Source organism: Chiloscyllium plagiosum, unplaced genomic scaffold (genome assembly GCF_037043375.1).
Source record: "Chiloscyllium plagiosum isolate Xiang-an unplaced genomic scaffold, Cpla_swu_hap1 HiC_scaffold_27, whole genome shotgun sequence".
Taxonomy (NCBI): domain Eukaryota; kingdom Metazoa; phylum Chordata; class Chondrichthyes; order Orectolobiformes; family Hemiscylliidae; genus Chiloscyllium; species Chiloscyllium plagiosum.
This window is the reverse complement of record NW_028270165.1, coordinates 84,070,738-84,088,961: the sequence shown is the minus strand read 5'-3', so window position 1 is coordinate 84,088,961 and position 18,224 is coordinate 84,070,738. Positions and strand designations below refer to the sequence as shown.

The window sequence follows — 18,224 nt, the reverse complement described above, 5'->3', positions numbered from 1 at the left end:
GAGGGTAGGTCTTGCCTTACAAGTCTTATTGAATTCTTTGAGGAGGTGACCAAGCATGCGGATGAGGTTAGAGCAGTGGATGTAGTATACATGGATTTTAGTAAGGCATTTGATAAGGTTCCCCATGGTAGGCTTATGCGGAATGTCAGGAGGCATGGGATAGAGGGAAATTTGGCCAATTGGCTAACCGGTCGAAGTCAGAGAGTGGTGGTAGATGGCAAATATTCAGCCTGGAGCCCAGTTACAAGTGGAGTTCCGCAGAGATCAGTTCTGGGTCCTCTGCTGTTTGTAATTTTTATTAATGACTTGGATGAGGAAGTCGAAGGGTGGGTCAGTAAATTTGCAGATGATACGAAGATTGGTGGAGTTGTGGATAGTGAGGAGGGCTGTTGTCGGCTGCAAAGAGACTTAGATATGATGCAGAACTGGGCTGAGGAGTGGCAGATGGAGTTCAACCCTGCCAAGTGTGAGGTTGTCCATTTTGGAAAAACAAATAAGAATGCGGAATACAGGGTTAACGGTAGGGTTCTTAGTGCAGTGGAGGAACAGAGGGATCTTGGGATCTATGTTCATAGATCTTTGAAAGTTGCCACTCAGGTGGATAGAGCTTGTAAGAAGGCGTATTAGCGTTCATTAGCAGAGGGACTGAATTCAAGAGTCGTGAAGTGATGTTGCAACTGTACGGGACTTTGGTTAGGCCACATTTGGAGTACTGTGTGCAGTTCTGGTCGCCTCACTTTAGGGAAGATGTGGAAGCTTTGGAGAGGGTGCAGAGAAGATTTACCAGGATGTTGCCTGGAATGGAGAATAGGTCGTACGAGGATAGGTTGAGAGTGCTAGGCCTTTTCTCGTTGGAACGGCGAAGGATGAGGGGTGACTTGATAGAGGTTTATAAGATGATCAGAGGAATAGATAGAGTAGACAGTCAGAAACTTTTTCCCCGGGTGCAACAGAGTGTTACAAGGGGACATAAATTTAAGGTGAAGGGTGGAAGGTATAGCGGAGATGTCAGGGGTGGGTTCTTTACTCAGAGAGTGGTGGGGGCATGGAATGCGCTGCCTGTGGGAGTGGCAGAGTCAGAATCTTTGGTGACCTTTAAGCGGCAATTGGATAGGTACATGGATGGGTGCTTAAGCTAGGATAAATGTTCGGCACAACATCGTGGGCCGAAGGGCCTGTTCTGTGCTGTATTGTTCGATGTTCTAAATGCCAATCGGAGGAAAAAAAAAGTTGAACCACAATGTTTTCCCCCCTGTGGCTCGACATTGTATTCCTTTTGCATTTTGGCTGGCTGCTCAACTTTTGTACATCTTTTCCCTTGGTTAGGGGAGTCACAAACTGGAGGGCATAGGTTTAGGTTGAGTGGGGAAAGATGAGGGACCGAAGGATGAGAAAAAACGTGAGACATTTGATTTGTCTCAAGAAATGCCAGAACTAGAGGACATTAGTTTTGGGAGATTGGGGAAAGGTTTAAAAGGGACCTAAGGGGTAACTTGTTTCACGCAGAGGATGGTAAATGTATTGAATGAGCTGCCGGAGTGGAGGCTGGTACAATTACAACTTTTAAAAGGCATCTGGATGGGTGTACGAATAAGAAGGTTTAAAGGGTTTGGGCCAAGTGTTGGCAAATAGGAGTAGATTAATTTAGGATATCTGATCGGCACAGACCAAACTGTTTCATTCCATGCTCCATGACTCTATTTCTTCATAGTCTGAACCAATTTGACAATATTAGAATGGGCAACTCACCCCTTACAGCCTGTCCTCAACTGTGGCCAGACTGCACGTTTCAACGCAAGTTTCAGTAAGATGCCTGCAGCTTTTTTAAAAATAGAATTGAACATGCTTTAATGTTGTTTCTGAGTAGCTATTCTCAATGTTAAAGATCAGCCATTTCTTGTGCACCCCCATCTCCCAGGTAGAGTCATCACCATCTGCCTCTCTCTTCGTAGAAGGGCTTGATACAGCGATCAAAGAGGGATGGAGGCATGAGAAATAATAGGTGGTGGGGAAAGAGAATGGTTGGGGTTGGGGGGGGGGGGGGAGCTGAGGGTGGGTGTCAAGAGAGAGAAAATGGACAGGGGGACAGAAAGATAATGGACAGAGGACAGTGACACTATAAATCCCACCTTTCCCAGGACCACAGTAATCATTTCTCAATATACAAATGGCTAAAGCAGTAGAATTACATAATCCCTGCAGGCGATTCAGCCCATTCACCTCACACTGACCTTCCAAACAGCATCCCACCAGACCAACCCACTTACCATACCCTACGCACCCGAAAATGCAGATCCCTGGACACTTCAGCACAGCTGATCCACCCTAAACTGCAGATCTTTGGACTATGGGAGGAAACTGGAGCACCTGAAGGAAACCCACGTAGACACAAGGGGGAAAATGTACCAAAGTCACCTGAGGCTGGAATCAAACCCAGCACTATGAGGCAGCAGTACTAACCACTGAGCCACCATGCCACCCAGAGCTTTGATGTTCTGCTTTGTTTTCATAGCTTCTGACTTCTCATGCGCCCTCAGCAGAAGCTCTCCCCTCCTGAGATTTGTGGACCACACCCACTGCAGCCTCCCTTTCCCACTTATCCTGTCCTGAGCACGTCGGTTCCTGAACCTGGTACCAGACAGACACTGATGCCATCTGGCCTCCTGCTGCTAACTGCAGAGAAAGACGACAATCACCTGTCAATATTCTGCCCCTTACCCCCACCACTCAGCCAATTAGCTCCTCCCCGCTGCCCAATCTCAGATCCCCTTTACCTGTGTGATTCACACTCTCACCCTTCTGACCCTGTCCAATGACCTAATCAGAAGGCTCTGTCCAGAGGGGAATGACCATCTTCTGGAATAAAGTGTCTGGTTAACTTTCCCCGTGACATGTCTGCAGCCTGGCTTCCAACTCCATCTCTCTGAGCCAAAGGTCTTCCAGCGTGTGTTTACCCTGAATCACAGCATCCAGAACCTCCCACCTTCTGCAAAGTGAAAGACAAGTCTCACCCTGCCCTCTCCAATGTGTGTACGTGTAGATTAGATTTGATTCCCTACAGTATGGAAACTGGCCCTTTGGCCCAAAATGTCCACACTGACCTTCCAAAGAGTAATCCACCCAGACCCATTCCCCTCCCTATATTTACCCCTGACTAATGCACCCAACACTATGTGGAATTTAGCATGGCCAATTCACCTGACCTGCACACCTTTTGGATTGTGGGAGGAAACTGGAGCACCCGGAGGAAACCCGTGCAAGCATTGGGGAGAATGTGCCAACTCCACATAGACAGTTGCCCAAGGTGGGAATCGAACCCGGATCCCTGGTGCTGTGAGGCAGCACTGCTAACCACCGAGCCACCATGCCACCCAGTAACTGATTAATTGTTTCTACTGGCCAAGCAGAGGCCGATAGGCAAGTTTGGAACCCATGAGGACGGTCTCAACCGGGACCTTCACGACACTTAACACTGTCTCTCACTCCCACACATACACACCCAGTCACACAGACCCTCTCTCACACACATACACCTCCCACACTCAAATCCATGCACACACCTTCTCACAGGCTTATACTCCATTGCATCGACACACTGTCTCTCTCATGCGCGCGCGCGCACACACACACACACACACCTATGCAGTGAATTTGCATTTGCAGATACATTGTGCTATTTGAGCAAAACACAATCTGCAGGCAGTCAATCTATGTAATATTTTATAAATTCCTACTTTGGAAATAGAACATGTGTGACTCAGGACTGGGATACAGACAGACTTGAACCTCACACCTTTCTTGCATTGTCTGAGCTGAGATGTCACCTAATTTTATAAAATTTCTTTAGTCATCGGGAGAATGTGAGTTAAAAGTAGTTCTGGGATATACATGTTAATGAATCGAAACCTACAACCCATTCTAAAAGATGAAAGACTGAACTGCAACTGGACTGGTTCAGGAAATCTTATCAACTGCATGACACTGTAATGTTTGGCCATAAATTCTATGTCTTATTATCCTGCTCAACAGCTACCCGATGAAGGAGCAGCACTCCAAATGCTAGCACTTCCAAATAAATCTGTTGGGAGTATAACCTGGAGTTGTGTAGATTTTAACTTTATCCACCTCAGTCCAACACCAGCAACTCCACATCATTTCTAATTAACACAGCTCACACCTCCTGGTGCTGCCAGTAAACTTTACAATGCCGATAAATCGACACAGTACCTGCACTCCTGAAATATTTGCAATTTCCAACGATAATAGCTACTCATTCACTGCTCCATCTGATACACGACATTGGAAACTTAGTGCAGGAGGCTGAAAGAAATCAACAGGTTTAAAACAAAAACCATTTGAAGCTCAAAGCCTTCAATGAGAGTCTGAGCCTGGCGGTAAGTTCAGGTAACCCTTTATTGTGCTCAAAGTCAAAGTGCACACACTCCCTTTCTTAACCTGTCGGAAGTATTGTCTCATTCAGCAATTTCAACGTATACTCTATATCCAAGTAGGTTTCTCCCCGTTCATTTGCTGGGGAGATGGAGGGGCCCACTGGGGAAGAGAACGGAGTGGGGGTGGGGGCAGTGTAGAGTCAACCATAGGCCAGACAGGGTAAAGGATACAGCTGGGACGACTGAGTGAATCCTTTCCCACAACAGCAGTTTCCTTCCCGAAAAATGACGTGAGTGAATCAGATGGGGGTTTCTTCCCCCTCCCCCCCCAAAAATGGCTTCATCATTAGACTTGGAACTCCAGATTACTGACTGAATTCCAATTTCACCATCTGCCACAGCAGGATTCGAACCCGGGAGGCCCTGAACTGGGTTAATACTCCAGTCGATAATGGCACTCAGCCGTCACTCCTTCAATGCCCCTGCTATGGCACGTGAACTTGCTGGTGCCTCTGCAGGTGGGAGGAGCAGATGAACACCTTACTGCACCTGGGGCAACTGAAGGGCCTCTCCCCTATGTGGACCTGCTGGTGTTTCTGAAGTGTGATGGCCTGGGTAAAGCACTTCCCGCACTCGGGACAACTAAAGGGCCTCTCCCCCGTGTGGATCCGCTGGTGGGTCTGGAGATTGGAAGCCCGGGCAAAGCCCTTCCCGCACTCGGGGCACCTGAAGGGCCTCTCCCCGGTGTGGGACTGCTGGTGTCTCAGCCGGGCAGAGGCCTGGGTAAAGCACTTCCCGCATTCACAGCAGCTGAAGGGCCTTTCCCCTGTGTGGACCCGCTGGTGGGTCTGCAGGGTGGAGGAATCGCTGAAGCCTTTACCGCACTCTGGGCAGCTGAAGGGCCGCTCCCCTGTGTGGAGCCGCTGGTGGATCAGCAGGGCAGAGGCCTGGGTAAAGGCCTTCCTGCACTCGGAGCAGCTGAAGGGCCTCTCCCCTGTGTGGACCCGCCGGTGGGTCAGCAGGTGGGAGGAATCACTGAAGGCCTTCCCGCACTCGGGGCAGGAGAGTGGCCTCTCCCCCTTGTGGATTCGCTGGTGCCTCAGCAGGGCGAAAGAATTGCTGAAGACCTTCCCACACTCGTGGCAGCTGAAAGGCCTCTCCCCCGTGTGGACCCGCCTGTGGGTCAGCAGGGCAGATGCCTGGGTAAAGCCCTTCCTGCACTCGGGGCAGCTGAAGGGCCTCTCCCCGGTGTGACTGCGCCGATGAGTCTCCAGAGCAGACGGGGCACAGAAGCCTTTCCCACAGTCGCCACATTTCCATGGTTTCTTCACGGGGCGGGATTCCTCGGGTTTCTCCATGGCCGAAGCTTCAGCTGCACACAAACGTGGATACAGCCCCACCCTGCCGTGAATTCCTCTTTCCAGGCTGTATAACTGTTTCAGGCTCCATACTCACTGCGCTGCAACGTAGGGTCTCTCATCCAGTCCCACTGATTCTGAAAATGTATTCAAGCCGGAAGCAAACGCTTTGCTCCTTCTCACAGAATCACAGTCAAAAATCGTTGCAGTCCCGATGTCCCAGTGTCACTGTCAGACATTGATGTGAAAGTGAGGACTGCAGATGCTGGAGAGTCAAGAGTTCAAAAGTATGATGCTGGAAAAGCACTGTAGGTCAGGCAGCATCCAAGGAGCAGAAGAGTCAATGCGTCGGACATAAGGCGATTTTGAAATTTCCGTCTTCAGATCTTCAAATACTCTGTAAAAAGAGATTACAAAAGTTATTACACTTAGTGCAGTGTAACAATTCTGAACAAGCAATTCTACTTTCTGCAGATTATACTTTTCTTTTGTTATTCCACAAAATGGAACGCACCATCCCACTCTCTCTCCCCCTCTGTTCTCACTCCACTCTAATTCTCCTCAAGGTGCTGATTCAGGATCTTACAGATGCAACCAACAGAGTCATAGAGATGTACAGCATGGAAACAGACCTGAACCCAGGGAAAAGACTGTCTATTTATCCTATACATGCCCCTCATAAATTTGTAAACCTCTATAAGGTTATCCCTCAGGCTCCAAAACTCCAGGGAAAACAGCTCCAGTCTGTTCAGCCTCTCCCTATAGTTCAAATCCTCCAACCCTGGCGACATCCTTGTAAATCGTTTCTGAACCCTTTCAAGTTTCACAACATCTTTTCGTTGGAAGGAGACCAGAATTGCACGTAATATTCCAACTGTGTCCTAACCAATGTTCTGTACAGCCGCAACATGACCTCCCAAGAGTTCAAAATTTACATGAAAGAAGTCTTCGATAAGCATTTGGTCCTTAAAGTTTGACAAGGCACTGATGAAATTTTTTAGATTAGATTACAGTGTGGAAACAGGCCCTTCGGCCCAACAAGTCCACACCGACCCGCCGAAGCTAAACCCACCCATACCCCTACATTTACCCCTTACCTAACACTACGGGCAATTTAGTATGGCCAATTCACCTGACCTGCACATCTTTGGATGGTGGGAGGAAACCGGAGCACCCGGAGGAAACCCACGCAGACACGGGGAGAACGTGCAAACTCCACACAGTCAGTCGCCTGAGGCGGGAATTGAACCCGGGTCTCTGGCGCTGTGAGGCAGCAGTGCTAACCACTGTGCCACCGTGCCGCCCAACAATCTTGAAGGAAGGGACTTGGAGGAGGTGCCAGAAGACTGGAGAATTGCAAACTTTGCAGCCTGGTTTAAGAAAGGTTGTAAAGTTAATCTCAGCAATTATAGAGTCATAGAGATGTACAGCATGGAAACAGACCCTTCGGTCCAACCCGTCCATGCCGACCAGATATCTCAACCCAATCTAGTCCCACCTGCCAGTTTAAATTTGGTGGAGAAGCTTCCAGTAATACTTATTCTGGTCAAAATTAGTAGTCACATGGAGAAAGGTGGATTGATTAGGAAGAGCCTGCATGGGATTTCTGACGGGGACACTGCATTTAACTAACTTGTTAGAGATTTGTGAAGACGTTACAGGCTTGATAAGGATAACACTTCAGCTCTCCTGTATGTTATCCATCCCGGCTATCTTGGGGAGCCTGGTACCCCTATAGCCTTGACATTATTCTGAATGGCATGCGTTTGAGGCGATTAAAGCACCAAAGCGTGACTTCAGATTACTTGGTGTGGTGTAAAATTATGTCCCAATACATGTGTGAATCATAATGTAACACATGTATTGGGCCAAGCAGTGGAATGTGGTGTAAAATTATGTCCCAATACATGTGTGAATCATAATGTAACACATGTATTGGGCCAAGCAGTGGAATGTGGTGAAACGGTTAAAAATTATGTCCCAATACATGTGTGAATCTAACCGGAATGGAGGTGTTGCTTAGTCCCGTGTGAATCTTATTACACACCTCCCCGTGTGAATCTTCTTATCTGTATGTAACCAGAATGGAATGTGTTTTTTAGCCTTGCTCTGCTGTTCACATGAATGTTTATATCTGGAAAAGAGTATATCAGCTGGAAAAGTCTCCAGTTCGGAGAGTCTGCTCCGGGGTTACGTTTAACCGCCGAGCGTGGGTTGTTGGCAACCGCTCTACGAGAACTGACGGCTCCCAGTTCCGGTAACATGTAGAGTGAGTATAAGCCAGACCCGTTGTAAGTATGAGACCTGGTTGTGGCGACGCTGCGGGGAATAAAATGCTCATATTCTAGCAGACTCGCCTCTTGGTCGTTTGTTCTGTGTCAGACTACTCTCCTACGAACCTGACCTTGAGAATTTTTTAAAACATTTGGCGCTGCGAGCAGGGTCAATCGCAATTGAGGAAAGATTTTGATACAGAACAATGTTTTGGAAAAAGGCTAAGAAACCAGAGGAACAAACTGTGGAGGTCCCGACCGTCCCGGGATGGCATGGACCGTGGCATGGCGTGGCAGTTTGTTTGAGAAATGGTGGGGGGCGACCGGAGAACTGGGAGGCCGAGGGCGTAGGAACCCCAGGGTCGCTGCTGTCCACCCTTGAGAGGATCCCAGTCCTGCCGAAGAACCCCTTGCCTGGGGTACAGCGGAGGATGTGGGCCTGTGCGGCGGCTTGTAGACAACAGTCAGACAAGCGCCAAAAAGCTGAAGCAGAATTAGCCCTCCTGAAACATGAGCAGGAACTCAGTTCGGGAGATGCCTCTATGTTGAGGCAGGAAATTATGAAGTTAAAAGCTGAATTGACAGCATTAACTGAACTAGCAGGACGAACTATTATGTATCTGTCTGCTAAGAAACGGAAAGAGAAAAGGAAGGTCCCTCGAACCCCGGACCCGGTACAAGTACGGGCGTTTGTAGCCCAGTTAAATAACGGGGATCGGTGGGATATCGATCATTGGGATGGGAACATTTGGGGAGATTCAGATGATCAGTACGAAGAGGACCCACCCGTACTCCAAGCTAAACCAGTGGTTAGGAGAAAGCAGGTTCAGAGACGTCTCCCAGTGCAACGGGAGGTAATGTTAGATGAGAAAGGAAACCCTATACGGAATGAACAAGGGGAGGCAATTATGCATGAATTACCGCGGGCTCAGCCTCCTGCAGAATTCTCTGAATTAACGGAAGACTTCACTACCGATGAGGTGCTGTTTATCACCCAGAAAACCCGACGTAATCCTGGGGAGCCGTTAGAGCTATGGCTAATTCGGCTCCTCGAGGAAGGGGGGCAACAAGTGCAGGTAGACTATCAGGATGCTCCCAAGTTTGGTGGATTAGCAAAGGATGCTGCCATAGACCTGGGGTACCGCAGACAAGCCAAGGATATGGTAATAGATCGCAGTATGGGGACCTTATTTGGGATGTATGCCAGGGCAGTGGCCGAACAGTATCCCTTCCCGTCCGATTGGCCCCCCTTGGAAGGAACTTGGACAACAATTAAGGAAGGGGTTCAGAGGCTAACCCGTTTGTTGTGTGCGGGATGCCCTGTTGCTGGGAGTGCTGGACGAGGTAGATAACACAAATGTTAGTAGACAGACTAGAGACCACCTAGTGAAGACTGCCCCCCCCCATTATAAACCACTGTTATTAACCATAATGTTGAGTGGAACTGAAGTGAATCAAATTGAACGGAACAAAATGGAACTGAGCTAAATTGAATTGAAATGGACGGAACTGAATTGAACACAATTGAATTGAACTGAACAGACCTGAACTGAGCTGAATTGAACTACACTGAATTGACTGAACTGAAATTAACTGAAACGAATTGAACTGAATTAAGCATAATGTAACACATGTATTGGGCCAAGCAGTGGAATGTGGTGTAAAATTATGTCCCAATACATGTGTGAATCATAATGTAACACATGTATTGGGCCAAGCAGTGGAATGTGGTGAAACGGTTAAAAATTATGTCCCAATACATGTGTGAATCTAACCGGAATGGAGGTGTTGCTTAGTCCCGTGTGAATCTTATTACACACCTCCCCGTGTGAATCTTCTTATCTGTATGTAACCAGAATGGAATGTGTTTTTTAGCCTTGCTCTGCTGTTCACATGAATGTTTATATCTGGAAAAGAGTATATCAGCTGGAAAAGTCTCCAGTTCGGAGAGTCTGCTCCGGGGTTACGTTTAACCGCCGAGCGTGGGTTGTTGGCAACCGCTCTACGAGAACTGACGGCTCCCAGTTCCGGTAACATGTAGAGTGAGTATAAGCCAGACCCGTTGTAAGTATGAGACCTGGTTGTGGCGACGCTGCGGGGAATAAAATGCTCATATTCTAGCAGACTCGCCTCTTGGTCGTTTGTTCTGTGTCAGACTACTCTCCTACGAACCTGACCTTGAGAATTTTTTAAAACACTTGGCTACATTGGTGTCTCGGTTTTGCTATCCTATCTTTCCCATAAAGGCTGACAGAACAGGCTGTGTACAGGAGTCTGCTGGGCACACCTTCATTAATCAAAAGGGAAAGAGCTATTGATTCAGCACCTCAGTAAATCTTGAGGCAGTCTTAGCTCCTCTGCACATGTTGGGATACATGTCAGGAGATGTTTATATTTTGCTTCTGTACTTAGAATTCATAAATTGAAGCCAGTGTACATTTTTTATAATATTTAAGATTAGAAGTACAGAGATGATCAATATTATACAACAATCCAACAACCCCGTCCCAAGACAACAGGCGCCTGACCCTCACAAAGCTGGCGGCCGGTTGCCCGGGCAACCCGAGAGCTCCTTCGCCGGTGAAGTAAACACTGGGCCTGTGGGGCTTCTATTGGAGGCCTGAGGCCTCCCCCTAGGAGTTTATAAACTCCCCAGTCTCCCTCCTCCCGCGGTCCCCAATCCTACCCTGTCTCACCGTCTCCTCTCCCCGGGGGCAGGAGCCAGGTCTTGGCGCTCGGGCCTGGCGACCTCCCCGGGATGTTCCTGAAACCTGGTCCTGTTTTGAAGGAGGATCCCCGGACCCGAAACACCTCCTCACATTCCTCCCGACACGAGCTGCCGGATCTGCTCAGCTTTTCCAGCGGCTCCTGTTCTTGTTCCTTCAGCCGCCGGCGCCATTCCTCTCCCACACTCAGTAACACTGTCTTTGTCCCATTGCACATGCGCCAACTTACAGGGGGCGTGGTCCAGACGGCGTCGTCTCCAACTGAGGGGCGTGGCTGGGGGAGCCCTCCAACCAATAGGGGACAATGGGGGTTGGTTTTCCCCGCCCCCAGCCTGTTCAGGAATGTTACTCCAGACCTTTGGAAAGCTGAAACATCGGGAAACTTCCAGACACAAACAAAGGGATTTTCAAAGATGAATAGAAATAGGTAAGGTAAATTACGAAAGAAACATAGCATAAAATATCAAAAGCTTCTGTTGGTCTGCCAAAGGGAACAGAGTCGCTAAAGTAAATGTTGGTCCCTTGGAAGGTGAAACAGGTGAGTTAATAAGGGGAACACTGAAATGACAGAGCTGCTAAATCAATACTTTTCCTCAGTTTTCACGTTAGAGGACAGCAGTACCATTCGTATTGGAACGAGCAAGTCAAAGGCTCTAGAAAAGGTAGAACTTAAACAATCAACGTTGATAGGTACACTATTAGGATTGAGGGCAAACAAATCCCCTGGGCCTGATGGCCTACATCCTAGGGTACTAAAGGAAGTGGCAGTGGAGATTGTGGATTCATCAGTTACAATATTCCAAAATTCCCTGGACATGAGATTCATTGAGTTTATTTAATACAGAGATAGGTAGGTTCTTGATTGTCAAGGTGATCAAAGAAAGCGGGAGAATGGATTTGGGCGGCACGGTGGCACAGTGGTTAGCACTGCTGCCTCGCAGCGCCAGAGACCCGGGTTCAATTCCCGACTCAGACGACTGACTGTGTGGAGTTTGCACGTTCTCCCCGTGTCTGCGTGGGTTTCCTCCGGGGGCTCCGGTTTCCTCCCACAGTCCAAAGATGTGCAAGTCAGGTGAATTGGCCATGCTAAATTGCCCGTAGTGTAGGTAAAGGGGTAAATGTGGGGGTATGGGTGGGTTGCGCTTCGGCGGGTCGGTGTGGACTTGTTGGGCCGAAGGGCCTGTTTCCACACTGTAAGTAATCTAATTTGAGAAACGTTTCAGCCATGATTGAATGGCTTAGTTTCTGCTCCTATATCTTAGGATCTTATGGTTCCAGTGGATTGGAAAAATGCTAATGTAATGCCTGTATTCAGAAAGGGAGGCAGGCAATATGTGGGAAATTGCAGACCAGTTAGTTTAACATCTGTTGTTGGGAAGGTGTTAGGGTCAATTATCAAGGAAGCAATATCAGGACGTTTGAAAAGTCAAAACTCTATCCATCAGAGTCAGCATGGTTTTATGATGGGCAAATCAGATTTGACTAAGTTCTTCATAGATGGAACAAGTGGATAATAGGGATCCTGTAGATGTAATATATCTGGCTTTTCAGAAGGCATTTGCTGAAGTGCCAAGAAAGCGTTAACTCGCAAGGTTAGATCATATGCAATATGGGCTGATTTATCAGCTTGGATAGGTGGCTGGCTGATGGGCAGAAGACAGACAGTCCAAATTGATGGCTTTTTTTTCTGGATGGCAAGACGTAACTAGTCAGGTGCCACAGGGTTGGGTCCTTGGACCCCAGCTATTTACAATCTACATTAGTGACTTGGATACACGTATAAAAGGCTCATTTGCCAAATTTGTGGATGACACATAAATAGGTGTGATGGTAAATTGCAATGAGGATATATGAACCTTACAAATGGATCTGGATAGGTTAGGAGAGTGGGCCAAAATGTGGCAGATGGAGTTTAAGGTGGATAAGTGTGAGGTCATGCATTTTGATCGAAAGCAAAACCAGCAAAGCAACCTATTATCTAAGAGAGGGTTTGGGGTGATCTGGTGCAGAGGGATCTGGGTATCCTCATTAATGAGTCACAGAAAACTAGCATGCAGGTACAGTAGATAAGTAAGAAAGTGAATGCAGCATTCGGTTTTATCGCTAAAGGAATAGAACATAAAGGGAAGGAAGTGTTGCTGCAACCAAACATAGCATTGCTGAAACTGCACCTGGAGGATTGTGCCCAGTTTTAAACTCATTTCCCCTTATATGGTTATGGTAGGGGATTTAACTTTCCAACCATAGACCAGGACTGCCATAGGTTTAAGGGTTTAAATGGAGAGGAATTTATTGAGCGTGTTCAAGAAAGATTTCTGACTTAGTATGTGGATATAACTATGGAGAAGGTGCAAAACTTGACCTACTCTTGGGAAATAAGGCAGGACAGCTGACTGAGGTGTCAGTGGGGGTGCACTTTGGGGCCAGCGACCATAATTCTCTTAATTTTAAAATAGTGATGGAAAAGGATAGACCAGATCTAAAAGTTGAAATTCTAAATTGGAGAATGTCTCATTTTGACAGTAATAGGCAAGAACTTTCAAAAGCTGTTTGGGGGCAGATGTTTGCAATAAAGAGACGGCTGGAAAATGGGAAGCCTTCAGAAATGAGATAACGTGAATCCAGAGACAGTATATTCCTGTTAGGGTGAAAGGAATGTCTGGTAGGTGTAGGGAATGTTGGATGACTGGAGAAATTGATTGTTTGGTTCAGAACAAGAAGGAAGCATATGTCAGGTATAGACAGGATAGATTGAGTGAATCCTTAGAGTATAAAGGTAGTAGGAGTATACTTAAAAGGGAAACCAGGAGGGCAAAAACTGGACATGAGATAACATTGGCAAATAGGGTTAAGGAGAATCCAAAGTGTTTTTACAAATACATTAAGGACAAAAGGGTCACTGGGGAGAGAATAGGGCACATCAAAGATGAGCAAGGCAACCAATGTGTGGAACTACAGGAGATGGGGGAGATACTAAACAAGTATTTTGCATCAATGTTTACTCTGGAGAAGGACATGAAAAATATAGAGTGTAGGGAAATAGATTGTAACATCTTTAAAAATGTCCATATTACAGAGGTGGTGGTGCTGGATGTCTTGAAACACGAAGGTGGATAAATCTCCAGGACCTGATCAGGTGTACCAGAGAACTCTGTGGGAGGCTACGGGAAGTGATTGTTGGGCCCCTTGCTGAAATATTTGTATCATTGATAGTCACAGGAGAGGTGCCAGAAAACTGGAGGTTGGTTAACGTGGTACCACTATTTAAGAAAGGTGATAAGGAAAAGCCAGAGAACCTGAAATCAGTGGTGGGCAGGTTGTCGGAGTGAAACCTGAGAGACAGGGTTTATACATAATTGGAAAAGCAAGGACTGATTAGGGATTGTCGGCATGGCTTTGTGCATGGGAAATCATGTCTCACAAATTTGATTGAGTGCTTTGAAGAAGGAACAAAGAAGATTGATGAGGGCAGAGCAATGGACACGATCTATATGGACTTCAGGAAGGTGTTTGACAAGGTTCCCCAAGGGAGACTGGTTAGCAAGGTTAGATCTTATGGAATACAGAGAGAACTAGCCCTTTGTATACAGAACTGGCTCAAAGGTAGAAGGTGGTGGTGGAGAGTTGCTTTTCAGACTGGAGGCTTGTGACCACTTAAGTGCCACAAGGATCGGTGCTAGGTCCACTCCTTTCTGTGTTTTTTATGCAAATGACTTGGATGTGAACATAGATGTATAGTTAGTAGGTTTGCTGATGACACCAAAATTGGAGATGTCGTGAACAATGAGGAATGTTACCTCAGATTACAATGGGATCTTGATCAGATGTGCCAATGGGCTGAAGAGTGGCAGATGGAGTTTAATTTAGATGAATGCGAGGTGCTGCATTTTGGAAAAACAAATCAGAGCAGCACATCTACACTTAATGGGAAGGTTCTAGGGAGTGTTGTTGAACAAAGAGACTTTGGAGTGCAGGTTCACAGTTCCTTGAAAGTGGAGTTGCAGGTAGATAGGATAGTGAAGGTGGTGTTTGGTATACTTTCCTTTATTGGTCAGAGTATTGAGTATAGGATTTGAGAGGTCATGTTGTGGCTGTACAGGAGAATGTTTAGGCCCCTTTTGAAATAAGTGTACAATTCCGGCATCCTTCCTCTTGGAAGGATGTTGTGAAACTTGAACGGGTTCAGAAAAGATTTACAAGGATGTTCCCAGGGTTGGAGGATTTGAGCGATAGGGAGAAGTTGACGAGGCTGAGGCTGTTCTCCCTGGAGTGGAGGCGGCTGAGGGGTGACCTGAGAGGTTTATAAAATCATGAAAATCACGGATAGGGCGAATAGCCAAGGTCTTTTACCCCCCGAAATGGAGGAGTCCAAAACTAGAAGGTATAAGTTTAAGATGAGAGGGAGAAAGATTTAAAAGGGAACTAAGGGGCAATGTTTTCATGCAGAAGGTAGAGTGTTATGGAATGAGCAGCCAGAGGTAGTGGTGGGTACAATTACAACATTTAAAAAGGTGTCTAGATGAATAGTTCATATTTAGAGGAATATGGAGCAAATGCTGGAACTTGGGACTGGGCCAGATTGGAACATCTAGTCGGCATGGATGAGTTGAATGAAGTGTCTGTTTCTGTGCATGTGACTCTATAAGTCTTTAACTGCTATGACTGAAACTAGACCTTTTTTACTGATAATCTTCCTGCTGGATTTTTTTAGTGCACCCAGTTTCAGTCGATTTCTGGTGGGGAAAATTGGCATATGTCCTGTATCCTGGAAATTCTGAAAAATAAAAATAAATAATTCTCTCTGTGAATGGTACAATCCACACCCAATGATGTGAATGGTACAATCCTCTCCTCCACAACCCTCCACCTTTGAATGATGCAATCGTTCCCCTCTGAATGGTATAATCCTTTACTCCCCCACAGCCATTAAGGGTACAATCCTCCCAAATCTCAATGGTACGATCCTTTCCACACCACCCCGAATGAATGTTACAATCCTCCCCGAGCTGGGATTCCCCAATCTCTTTCTGTTTCACATTTCCGAAGCCTTTCCCATTTTGAGAACAGTCTCCGTTTCTGGTCTTCCCACCAAAGTGCATAACCTCAGACTTTACCACATTGTATTCCATCTGCCCCTTCTCTGACCATTCTCCTGGGCTGTCCAAGCATTCTCAGCATGGACCCCTTTGGAACTCCAAAGACCCCTTTATGCCAACTCTCTGCCTTCTGCCAGTCAGCCAATCCTCTATCTGTGCCAGTACCTTGCTCCTACACCAGGGACTCTGATCTTACTTAGCAGCCTCCTGCACGGCACCTTGTCAAAGGCCTTCTGGAAATCCAAATCGCTCACGTCCACTGGCTCTCCCTTTGTCTGACTTACTCACTACCTGCACAAAGAATCCTAATAGATTTGTCAGACATGACCTCCTGTTGTCAAAGCCATGGAGACTTGGTCCTGTTTTACCATGCACCTCCACATACTTCCCACTCTCACCCTTCATAAAACCTGTTAAGTTTACCCATTTTTACCATAAATACGTTGTTCTGCTCTTTAAAATGAATTCAAGTTTAAAGATTTCATATTATGTATGTACACTACCTTTGCCCTTCATAATATTTAGCACAAGGTATGAAACTGACTGACTGCATCAAGTAAAGGAGTTAGTAATAGTGAGAAAGGAGTGGCTAAATATCTAAACGTACCCATGCAACGGTCAAGAAGGCACAACAATGCCTTTTCTTCCTCAGGATGCTCAAGAAATTCGGCATGTCCATAATGACACTCACCAACATTTACAGATGCACCACAGAAAGCATTGAATCTGGGTGCATCACGTCCTGCTACGGCAACTGCTCTGCCCAGGACCGGAAGAAATTACAGAAGGTGGTGTGCACAGCACAGTCCATCACGGAAGCCAACCTCGCACTCCTGTAATTCATCTACACTTCTCGTTGTCGTGGAAAGGCTACCAACCTCAAAGACCCCTCCCACCCCGGGAATGATCTCCTGCACCATGTTCTGTCAGGCAGAAGATACAGAAGCTTGAACACATGTACCAACAGGTTCAAGAATAGCTTCTTCCCTGCCATTATTAGATGCTGAATGGAGCTCTCCAATTTGAAATCTAATGTTGCTTCTGCGCACCTCTTGTGCAGCTGTAACCCTGTATGCCTCACTCTGTCTAAGCGCAGTATGACCTGCATGTCCTTGGTTTGCTCGGATCTGACTGTACTGCTGATAAAACAAAACTTTTAACTCTACTTAGGTACATAGCACAGTACAGGCCCTTCGGCACTCGATGCAGTACCGGCCCTTTATCCTACTCTAAGATCAGACTGACCGACATACCATTTATTGTACTAACTTTCATGTGCTTATCCAAGAGTCGATTAAATGTCCCTAATGTATCTGACTCTACTACCACTGTTGACAGTGCATTTCACACAGCCACCACTATCTGAGTAGAGAACCTACTCTGACATCTCCCCGAAACCTTCCTCCAATTACCTTAAAATTATGCCGGGAGTGTGGTGCTGGAAAACCATAGCAGGTCAGGCAGCAGCCAAGGAGCAGGAGAATTGATGTTTTGGGCATAAGCCCTTCATCAGGAACGAGGCTTGTGGGCCGGGGTTGCTGAGAGATAAATGGGAAGAGGGTGGGGTTGGGGACAAGGTAGCTGAGAATGCCATAGGTAGATGAAGGAGGTGTATGGATGTGTGTGTGTGTGTGTGTGTGTGTGTGTGTGTGTGTGTGTGTGTGTGTGTGTGTGTGTGTGTGAGAGTGAGAGAGTGAGAGAGGTGGGGGTTGGGGTGGCAAGATGATAGTTCGGAGGGGGTTATGGTGCAGATAGATAGGAAAAAATGATGGACAGGTCAGAAGGGGCAGCGCCAAGTTGGAGGCTTGGGACTGGGATAAAGTGGGGGAGGTGAGGAAACTGTTGAAATCCACATTTGTCCTGTGGGGTTGCAGGGTTGCAAGGCAGAATATGAGGTGTTCCTCCTCCAGGCATCGGGTAGTAACGGTTTGGCGATGGATAGGTTGGAGAAGTGGGTGGAGCTGATAGATTGAAAAGTTGATGGACAGGTCAAGAGGGCGTGCTGAGTTGAAGGCACGGGACTGGGATAAAGTGGGGGGGGGGGGGGGGGGGGAGGGTGGAAAATGATGTCTAGCATCTGCAGTCCTCATTTTCTCCTCCTTAAAATTATAGACATTTGTAAGGGGCATGGATAGGGTGAATACCCAAGGTCTTTCCCCAGGTAGGGGAGTCCAGTACTAAAGGGGCAGAGGTTGAAGGTGAGTGGGGAAAGGGATCGGAGGGGCAACATTTTCACGCAGAGGGTGGTGCGTGTATGGAATGAACTGCCAGAAGTGGTGGAGGCTGGTACAATTACAACATTTTGTGGGCGGCACGGTGGCACAGTGGTTAGCACTGCTGCCTCACAGCGCCAGAGACCCGGGTTCAATTCCCGCCTCAG

At 47.1% G+C, this 18,224-nt stretch overlaps 2 protein-coding genes across 5 annotated transcripts in view; one reads left to right on the top strand and one right to left on the bottom strand.

Annotated features, from left to right (window-relative positions):
* Window positions 1-18,224, top strand: part of LOC148144770 (uncharacterized) — a 392,813-nt gene that overhangs the window by 77,039 nt on the left and 297,550 nt on the right. The window lies entirely within an intron of this gene.
* Window positions 4,235-18,224, bottom strand: part of LOC148144778 (uncharacterized) — a 33,685-nt gene continuing 19,695 nt past the window's right edge. The window contains exons 1-2 of one of the 4 annotated variants that reach the window (XM_087975111.1): window positions 10,842-10,860; window positions 4,235-6,146 (exon numbers count right to left, since the gene is read on the bottom strand). In XM_087975111.1, coding sequence (XP_087831237.1) covers window positions 4,877-5,749 — 873 coding nt within the window. In that variant the 5' untranslated portion in view covers window positions 5,750-6,146; window positions 10,842-10,860 and the 3' untranslated portion in view covers window positions 4,235-4,876. Of the gene's footprint in view, window positions 6,147-10,708; window positions 10,861-18,224 lie in introns of those variants that run through there. The other 3 variants (XM_087975109.1, XM_087975108.1, XM_087975110.1) reach the window with 3 other exon arrangements.